Here is a 9,907-nt window from a genome sequence, read left to right as displayed (position 1 = left end):
GAGCTGCTGAATGGCCAGCGCACGTTCTGGCGTGGCTATCACCCTCATTTGGGCTGAGTCTAAAACTGTTCTCAGGAATGATATCCATTGGATGGGGGACAGCGCGCTCTTGGTAAAATTGACCCTGAGTCCCAGGCATTCTAAGTGGCTGAGGAGGAGGAATCTATGAGATAGTAGCTTGTCCTCCGACTGGGCCAGAATGAGCCAGTCGTTGAGGTAATTCAGAATGCAAATTCCTGTCTGTCTCAGCGGGGAAAGAGCCACATCCATGCACTTCGTAAAAGTGCGAGGACCTAGGGACAGTCCAAAGGGAAGGATCGTGTATTGATAAGCCACTCCCTCAAAGGCGAATCTCAAGAATCGTCTGTGACAGGGGGCTATCTGGATGTGAAAGTAAGCGTCTTTCAGGTCCAGCGAAAAGAACCAGTCCACTGGGCATACTTTGGAGAGGATCTGTTTAAATGTAATCATCCTGAACGGCCATCTCATGAGGGCGTGATTCAGACACCTGAGATCGAGAATGGGCCTTAGGCCGCCATCTTTCTTGGGGACGAGTAAGTAACGGATGTAGAAGCCTGACTCACTCTCGGCTGAGGGAACCATTTCTACGGCTTCTTTTTGCCAGCAAATTCATCACCTCGGCACGTAAGACATGTGCATCCTCACTCTGAACCGAGGTGGAGGGTCTTCGAGCGAATTGGAGTGTGTAACCTAATTTTATTATCCCCATGACCCAGCTTGACACTCCGGGGATGGCCTGCCAGGCCTCGGCCCGCGTGGCAAGGGGCTGGATTGGTTAGAGCGGTGGGCCGCTTAGGGGGGACCCGACACTCGCAATGAGTGGAAGAGGAAATTTGCTCTCTTTTTGAAAATGTTTGTGTTTTATTTTTTACCTGCTATAACAGCGGTTGGTTGTGTGGATGCGATTAGAACGGGCAACGTTTGGAACGTGGGAGCAACTGGTGGTGCGGGCTTCGCGTGATGCTGAGTCGGCACTTTTTTCGGGTGACTAGAAGCAGCCGTTGAGCTGGAGCGCTTTGGCAGGAAGTGTCGCATTGCTTGGGACAACTTCTGCGCAGCGGTAAAGCGTTCAGTGAAGCCCTCGACCGCTTGTCCAAACAGGCCAGTAGGGGAAACCGGGGAGTCCGAGGGAGGGGACCTTATCCGCATCCTTGATCTCCGTGAGGTTTAGCCATAGATGGTGCTCCAGCACCACTAGGCTGGCCATGGATCTGCCAATCGTCTGTGCTGTCATCTTGGTGGTGCATAGAGCCAGGTCAGTCGCACTGTGCAGCTCCTTAAATGCTGCGGGGTCCAGGGCGGACTCGTCCATGCAACGGAGGAGATTGGCCTGGAAAACTTGTAAGACCGCCATGGAATGAAGCGCAGAGGACACTTGTCTAGCAGAGACGAGTAGGCTCGTCCGGCGAGAGCTGAAGTCGCCTTACACGGCTTGGACGGGTGGGCCGCCTTTGCCTTCCAGCCGATGGCCATGGGCGGGCAGAGATGCGCGGCCACTGACTCATCCAGGGGAAGCAGTCTGTTGTATCCTTTTTCTTCGGCGCCGTCGACTGATGTGAGGGCGGAGGAAGATGTGGCACGAAGGCAGGCCGAGTAGGGGGCACGCCAAGACCTGGTGATCTCGTCCTGGACCTCCAAAAAGGATGGTGAAGCAAGGGGGTGGGGTCGACGTACGAGCCACAGCCTTTCGTCCATGGCGTCACACTCGCTTCCTCCAAATGAGACCAGATCGCTCGGAGCCGCAGAGGGACGCTGGTCTGGGAGGGAGAAGTGGACTGGAGAAACCTCTCTGAGCGGAGAGAGTGAGGCACGCGGGGGCTCAGCCGGCGTGGGCTCTCTCATCACAGAGCGCCGAGTTCGTCTGCCCTGCTGATTTTTCCTCACAGGCTCCTGGGAGGGAGAAAGCGGCAGGGTGCGAGGGGCAGAGTCGCTTTCTGAAAAGAAAGCTTTCCATGAGCGCAGAGAGGCGAGACTCATATCCTCGCAATGAGGACATTCCATCTCAATGAGTGCTGCTTCAGCGCCCCCCCTGCACGCGCTGATGGTCACGGCGCGGCATTTGAAACAACGCCAAAAATTTGCTCTGAAATTTGCTCTTTTATATTGCCGGATAGCGGCAGGGAACTGGAGACCGTCGCTGCTGCTACAGGCGTGAGAGCGGCGAGAATGGCCGAGCAGGAAGGGGGTCTCTCGATCCACTGCGAGGCTTGATCACGGCTCCGCTGCCGAGCCATTGGTTCGTATATTTTATTCACTGCAAGAACCAATGGCCGTGCAGTTACACTGCGTTATTGAAAGGCTTCAGTCATCGAAGAAAAAGGAGTTTTCCCCAAGCGTCTTAAACAGATGCAGTACGAGTGAAGTATCGATAGGGAACTGTTTCTACTGAGAGAATTTTCTACTGCTGCAGCATGCTGTACTTTCTGCTGGTCTTGACTGACAGATGTTTTTGTTGTGTTTTCTGACTTTTTTCGTTTTTGGACTTGCCATTGTGTTTATAATTTGTTGTTTTATTTTTGGATTTGTTATTTTGCTTACAGAATTAAGATTTGTTTTGCATTCCTTGGCCACTGTAACTTTTCCTGTAAAATAGGCCAAGTTCTTTCATGAAACTCTAGATCAGGGATTGGCAACTGGCATATACGGCCCTCAGTGTCTTTTAGTACTGCCCGCTGGATCATATTAGACTCGGATGATCAATTTAAAAACATTTGAAAAGCAAGTCACGTAAAGATTGCTTTCAGTTTATGATGTTAATACTATCTCCAACCAGGAGAGGTCGCTAGTTTCCAGCCGCTCCCCTATTAATTTCAACGTAGGATGTGCATTCTAACGTAAACATTCATTAACATTAGCAAATAATAAATTAAAAACTGACCATGAAAACAGTATTTTCAAGTCAAGATAGTAAACAGATTATCTTTTTACCAAGTTCAAGGGGATACCCATATGTTTGGATTGTTTGGAAATCTGTATTTTATTTATATCGCCATCACACTACTGCTCACAAACAATGGGGACGCCAGAGTTGCACTTGCCTCAAATTTCAAAGGTAAAATTCATAGTCAACAAAAGCTTTTTGCCAAATGTATGACAGAAATGTTTGCACTGGACTGTTCTTATTAAGGTTTCCGCGGGTCTTTAAAACGTCTTCAGTTAAATTGTTTACATTTAATGCCATGCAAACTCTTAAATGGTGCAAAAAGTCTCAATTATACGAGGTCTTTGATGACGGAAAGACAAGAATTGCTATATGGATTAATATGACAATTAAACTTCAAAAGGCTACGATTTCACTGAATAAACTTGAGCGCTGCACATCAGCTTTGTGTACTGCGATTACCGGGGAAACCACTATATGCAGTTTCGAAAGTGAAACCTGCTGGCAGAGAACGAATTTGCTTTTTCAATAAGTCCTTCTGTTATTTTTGCTACATATTTTTAAATGTGAACCAGTGGATCGACAAAAAGCTAATGCATTATAAAAATCTAAACAATTAAGACACTAAGATATATTTATATGTTATTTCATATGATAATTAATTGATAATAATTGTTTAAATTAATATAATAATTGATACTTTTGACTCATCCCTTTTCTTAAAAAAATGTTTAAAGGCTGAAATGTGAAGTGCAGATCTTAAAAAGGTCTTAAATCCTGCAGATACCAGGTTATTTTACGGTACCATCTGGAATAACTTTCTTTTTTTTTTATGAAGCCCGTTTTAACTGTCCTTTTAGGTTGTTTTGAGAATGTTCTGTAGGCTACTAATAAAAAGGACCTCTGTATATTTGTTTGTTGCAAATTTACAGACAATGCAATTGAAATGTTTACATTGGCTTGTCGGGGTAATATTTCTGTCCACTGACAACAAAGTTTTCCTCCTAAATTAGCATAACTGCACAAGTTTTATACTTAATAAAATCTTTAAAAACAAATTACATTAGTTATACTTTAATTTCCTTCAATAAAAAGGAAATTGAGTAAGGTGGTGTAAAAGGTGTGTGGACATGGATTAGTAATCTGGCCCCTTGGTATAAAGGAGAAAAAATGCTGGCCCTCGTCACTATCAAAATTGCCCATACCTGCTCTAGATGGTGCAGGCTGAGGGGTTCTTAATGTAACCAATGATTTCACAGCGTTAAATGACTTGACACAAGCTGATTGGTTCACTTTGCATATGCAGCCAATGAGCTTACTGCTTTACATTTAAAGGACTGTTTAGCATCCACTCTAGCATTTTGCAGCCTGCTTTCAGGGTTCCTCTGAAACCCTCCACCTTCCCCAGCTCCACCTGTATAGATCTGCTACGGGTTATTTTATATGCTATTTGTGCAGCAGCAGTATGTGTTAAATGCAGAACCGTATCGCCGTATGCATTGGCAGTATCAAGTTCCTGTACTTGCTTGCATCAGCAGCAGCAATAATCTACAACTACAGCAGCAGCAGCGTAGCAGATCTATTCCACCAAGACCAAATACATTAACATTGCCATAACCATTACCATGCCAAAATCTTCAGAGAGTTGTCATGACAGAACTTTAGCTTCTTGTCATTCATTCCATCAGAGCAGAAAAGTCACTCATTTTAACAGGCTTTTCAATCCCATTCCTCTGACAGCAGGGGTCACAGCACATTTTGCATTTGTGAATTATTAGAAAAGGAATGTTGCATTTGTTAGTCAAACATATGCTTAAAAATTAATACAAAATGGCAAAACATATCCTGCATTTATGTTTACAATTCTCACTGTGTACATTAATGTCACTATGCCACTATGACTCTGTCATCTCTGGACAGAATTAGGAGATAATCAAGGAATTTACATGTCTAGTTTGAAAATGTGAAATAAAAGACAAAATTAAAGTTTACATTTTAACCAAGCTTTGAAGTTTATTTTGGATTTAATTAATCGAGAACATTACAAAAACTGTATCATCAATAAAATAAAAATAAAAACAATATTCATGTTTAGGAATAGGCAATATGACCAAATTCATATATAATGATATTAATTTTATTTCATGATAAATAACTTAACAATATATGTAGCTCTCTAATTCAGTTCGTAATAGTGACAATTATGATTAGAGAGCTGTGCAATTAAAATATTACAACTGGTAATAAGAGACCTTAATGGTTATCCGTTTTAACTGGTATACTGCCCAACCGTATTTCATTTATTTATTGCCTTAATATTATTTACACAGACAACATCACGTTCATCATGATGCTAATGTTACTCTCTCTGTCTACATGGCAGATAACCATCAAGAGGAGACCTCTACTGTATGTCATAAACATCATAATACCAGTATTAGTCTTCCTTGTGTTGGATGTGATGTCCTTCTTCATAGATGGACGTGCAACAGACAAGCTGAGTTTTAAAGTGACTTTACTGCTGTCTATTTCTGTGTTTCTGCTGATTCTTAATGACACGCTGCCCTCTACAGCTGAACAACTCCCACTGATTGGTGAGTCTAGCATGGACCTTATTTTTTTTTAGGAATGCAGTCCTATAACTGAAGCTCAGATGAAGTCACAGTGATCAAACGATATGCATTAAACCTAGAGTATTCTCTTAAAATGAAATATAGTTTAGAATTTAGGGATTTAAGACGGAAAAGTCGAAAATCCCTCTCAAATTACATCAATTGAACATTTTTACTTATTTGGACATTGTTTTGTCAAGTTTGCCTTTTACAATTTCATTTGCATATTCAAACAGTACATTATACATACATGCTCAGGAAAAAAAAAAGTACAAAAACTGTCACGGAGCAACACCTTTGTAATGTATTTACCCCTAAAGAGTGCATGTTAGTACCTTTACACTACATATTAGTACCCAAAGTATACATTTTAGTACCTAAGTGGAACATTTTAAAGGTTCTGCCCCAGTGACAACTTCTGTACCATTTTTTTTTTTAAAGTTCATAATAGCAAAGGAAAGCTGTTGCAGTCATAGTTTGCTGTTTTCACAGGGATTTTCTGCAGTGGGATTTTCATTCTTATTGGCATCAGCATTCTGGAGACCATCCTTGTGAATTTTCTGAAGGCTAAAGGAGCTGAGAAGATATCAGTGGAAACAACAGCTACTGTTACTGGCCAAGATGGTAAGAGACTACACAGCATCTGGTTATGAGCAACATTTTCCAGTATTTTATACTTTCACTTTATAAATTAAGGTTTATTAGGTTAATTCCCCAGCATGTCTAACTGTGCAAACACTGATCACATTTCGAATATAAGTCAACTCTATAATGCAGCCAAGGCCACATTTTAAGAAGCAGAAATTATTCATCTTAATTGCTTAGCTAGGTCTTCAGGCTTTGCAGTCTGTTAGTTAACCTCATCTCCTGAGTCGTTCATTCTTTTGTCACGTCACATCCAGTTGAAGCTATACAGTCTGTATCGGAAACAGAAATGATTAGTTCACCTCCTGAGTTTAAAGTAAAATATGACACACAGGGTACCATGTAAGTCTAAATAAGCAGTTTTAAACATCAATGTTTATTGTCAAGTCGAACGGTTTGGATGATAGATAGATGGATGGAAATAGCATTTAAAGTCAGAAATTAACACATGTAAAACCACATAATCACATATGAAACAAACATTTGTTTTCATTTTTTTTTCTAAAATGGAGTATCAGCGAAAAAAATAAAAAATGAGACTATGCAGATCACAAAATGCAGCGTTTATCCAGAGCCATGCTTTGCTTTTCCCCCCTCTCATAGACAGTGTCAGAGACCTGCAGAGCCCTCCAGACTCATTTACAGATCAGAATGAAGAACAGTCTTGTACCCTTGACCTTCTGAAGCAGATCCTTACTGAGTGTTGTGCTGCAATTCAACAAAACCAGCGAGAGAAGACATCTCTGTGCTGGACCAGAGTGGCAAGAATCATAAATGCGACCTTCTTGGTTCTTTACATATTCACCATTACTGTGTTTCTGTCTGTGCTTAGGAAGCTTTGGTTATATGCGTGAAAAAGCACACAATACAAAAGTACCATAAGCCAAGAACCAAACCAACAGCTACAAGGTGAACTACAGATTTATATAGCAAAAAAATGCATATATATATATATATATATATATATGCATGTTTAGTAAGTAGTTTGAGAGCATACGCAGGCTGACAGAGAGTGGGTGGATGCTGCAGAGCCTTTTTGGTGTGATTTGCTTGTTGCTATTTCCTAATTCTCTACAATCTCAAATTTATTTTAAAAAATGTGTAACAAGTTTATTTTTGTATATAGGCCTATACTTTTTTTTCTTCTTCTTTTTTTTCACCAAAAAGACAAACTCTGTCCAATAAAAGTTCTTAATTAGTGCACATAATTCAATGTCAAAGCTTTAACAATAGAATCAAAATGTCTTGCTGGCAGATTAAAATAGTACAAGTTCTTCGTATCCAATACTGCCATCACTTCTAACCGGATTCAACAACACAATGCCTCTATTAAACCAATTATCCATGACCTGTTTCAATTGTAAGCTTTCAGAGTATCTCTTTGTGTCTTCACCTGTTGTCTTAATCACTGGCGCAGGGGTATCTAACCCTTCTGCTGGAGAGCTACCATTTGAAGGGATGGATTGCCAATCCTCTTCTAGTATGTAATGAATAGGTTCATAGTTTTCTAAAAACTAGTGTATCTATTCTGGTATTTATGTTATAAGCAATGTCTGTATTTGGTATCTGAGAGGTGACTGAGGCTCTGAACCATGTCATGAATGCAGTAACAGTGTTTACTCATTCAGCCTGGCTTCCAGAGAATAAATATGTATTTGTTTTGCAATAACTCATCAGTCTCATTAAATAATCAAATATTATATTTTATTTAAAAAAAGTGTTATCAGTTTGAACTTTGTTCTTATTCATTTTATTTTGTGATTTTCATGATCACTGTATGAGACATAAAAATCAGACTGCCTAGGGCCAAGGAACAGTCTCCAGGAGAATCAACAGCTGTCAGATCAAGATTTGTAACTCACGATACTTAAGATAGTTGCTTACGAATGGGACTTAGTGTCTCCAAGATACCATCTTTGAGAAAAGAATACCATGTTTGGATGTTGCTAGAATTATCTGTATGTTAACCTATCAGAACCTCTAGAAATGACGTCAACAGATCATCCATATGACTAAGTACTAGTGTTTCTATATTCTAAATTAGTTTGAGCTTGGCTCCTCATACTTATTACAGCATTTGGAAGTGTGGAGAACTCTGTCTTCAATAAACGCTTTGTCAAATGTTTGAACTTCAAATTTGGTCTTCATTGAGCATATTGCTCTCTAAGGGGTTTAACTGTAATTCCCCTATAATTTCTATGTAATAAAAAAAAGATAGAAAAATACTGTATAAATAATACAGTACTCCATGCTTTTTATTTTCTTCATATTTTCCCCATTTAATCAGAGCTAGTTTATCTGGATTAGCTGCAGTTCAGCAGCACTTTTTCTCAAAGGAAGTAAACTCATTTTAAACATGCACAAGTTCACTTACAGGCCTTCACTTTGAGATCAGCTAATATTGGACCTGCTTATGTTGATTTTGGTAGCAGTTACTCCAGTTATATCTGCTGGTATGTACGTTGTTATACCTCTTTAAGCTTGATTATGGATAAAAAGCACATCATTTTGTCCATTGTACATAAAATTGATAACCCATCAAATTCCTTTTCCCATCTGAAACATTTAATAAATCACTATGTGTTTGTTGTATTAATAAAACGTTTTTTTCTGCAATATCTCAAACATTTGTGCTCTTTTCCTACTTTCTCTAGAAGCATAGTTAACTACTCCCTTAAATATAAAAATATACACATCCCAACAAAACAAACACAAATGGCGACTGTTATCCATTTTGACTTTTTTTTCACTGAATTCTTGATGTCATCTACACTGTATATATTCGAATGGTAAACCACTCTGAGATAAAAAAGTAAAAAAGTGCTGATTGTGCATTAGTGATGAACACTTGCTGTTGGCAAGCAGAATCACTGAAGGAAAGAGAAACAACAAGAACAGAAAAAAGAGAAACACAAGAACTACAGATGACTTCCAGCCACAGCCTTAAATGAAATAAACTCAAATAAAAGAAGATATGGATGATTAAACAACTCCACAAAAGTTCACATATTACTAAGCAGTTTGACTTTATTTCTGTCAGATTTTGCTGTAAGACCTTACTTTCATTTTCTGTATCAGTCTGACTCACCTCCTGACCATCATTTTTTAATTCTGCTAACTGGCATGACGTCCCACTGATTTTCATTTTTGCTGTTGTTGTCACATGAGAAACACTTGGTTCCACATCAACAGTGGATATTTTCTTCTGAAACTTTCCAACAGCTACATTAGCATCAGTTGTTTTTATCTACTTTCAAAGCTAACAGTTTTGTTGTAATAACATTTTCCAAAAAAAAAATATTGAAACATTAAAATATCTATTTTGACTCAAGTCACTCAAGGTTTTAGTGCTCAAACAAACCGCTGATCACCACAGTGGTGATTGCAAATGTTTGTTCCTCTTTCCTTCAGTGTGTCATCACTAATGCTCAATCATTACTTAATTATCTCAATCACGGCTTCAGTGTTATTTTAACACTCTGTAGTGTGGACATAAAAACACTGAGTAGTATTCTTTAAACACAGGGGATTCTTTTGCGTAACATCCAACCTTAATCCATTTTTAAGCCAGAAACTTAGTTCTGTTATTACAACTCTTGGAGGGATTGGCATGGTAATGCACATGACAATGTTAATGTATTTGGTCTTGGCGGAATAGATCTGCTACGCTGCTGTTGCGGCAGAGCAAGTACCGAGACTTGCTACTGCCAATAACATCCACAACATGCTGCTGTGAGCATGTAAGAAA

At 39.7% G+C, this 9,907-nt stretch overlaps 1 protein-coding gene across 1 annotated transcript in view; it reads left to right on the top strand.

Annotated features, from left to right (window-relative positions):
• Positions 1 to 7,000, top strand: part of LOC107570128 (5-hydroxytryptamine receptor 3A-like) — a gene marked incomplete at its 3' end in the record, with an annotated part of 11,428 nt that extends 4,428 nt beyond the window's left edge. The window contains exons 4-6 of the mRNA XM_016256326.1: positions 5,286 to 5,496; positions 6,007 to 6,138; positions 6,763 to 7,000. Coding sequence (XP_016111812.1) covers positions 5,286 to 5,496; positions 6,007 to 6,138; positions 6,763 to 7,000 — 581 coding nt within the window. The remainder of the gene's footprint in view (positions 1 to 5,285; positions 5,497 to 6,006; positions 6,139 to 6,762) is intronic.
• Between the last annotated feature and the right edge of the window lie 2,907 nt (positions 7,001 to 9,907).

The sequence above is a fragment of the Sinocyclocheilus grahami genome, unplaced genomic scaffold, assembly GCF_001515645.1.
Source record: "Sinocyclocheilus grahami isolate Dianchi unplaced genomic scaffold, SAMN03320097.WGS_v1.1 scaffold1419.1, whole genome shotgun sequence".
Taxonomy (NCBI): Eukaryota; Metazoa; Chordata; class Actinopteri; order Cypriniformes; family Cyprinidae; genus Sinocyclocheilus; species Sinocyclocheilus grahami.
This window is presented reverse-complemented; position numbering and strand designations above follow the sequence as displayed.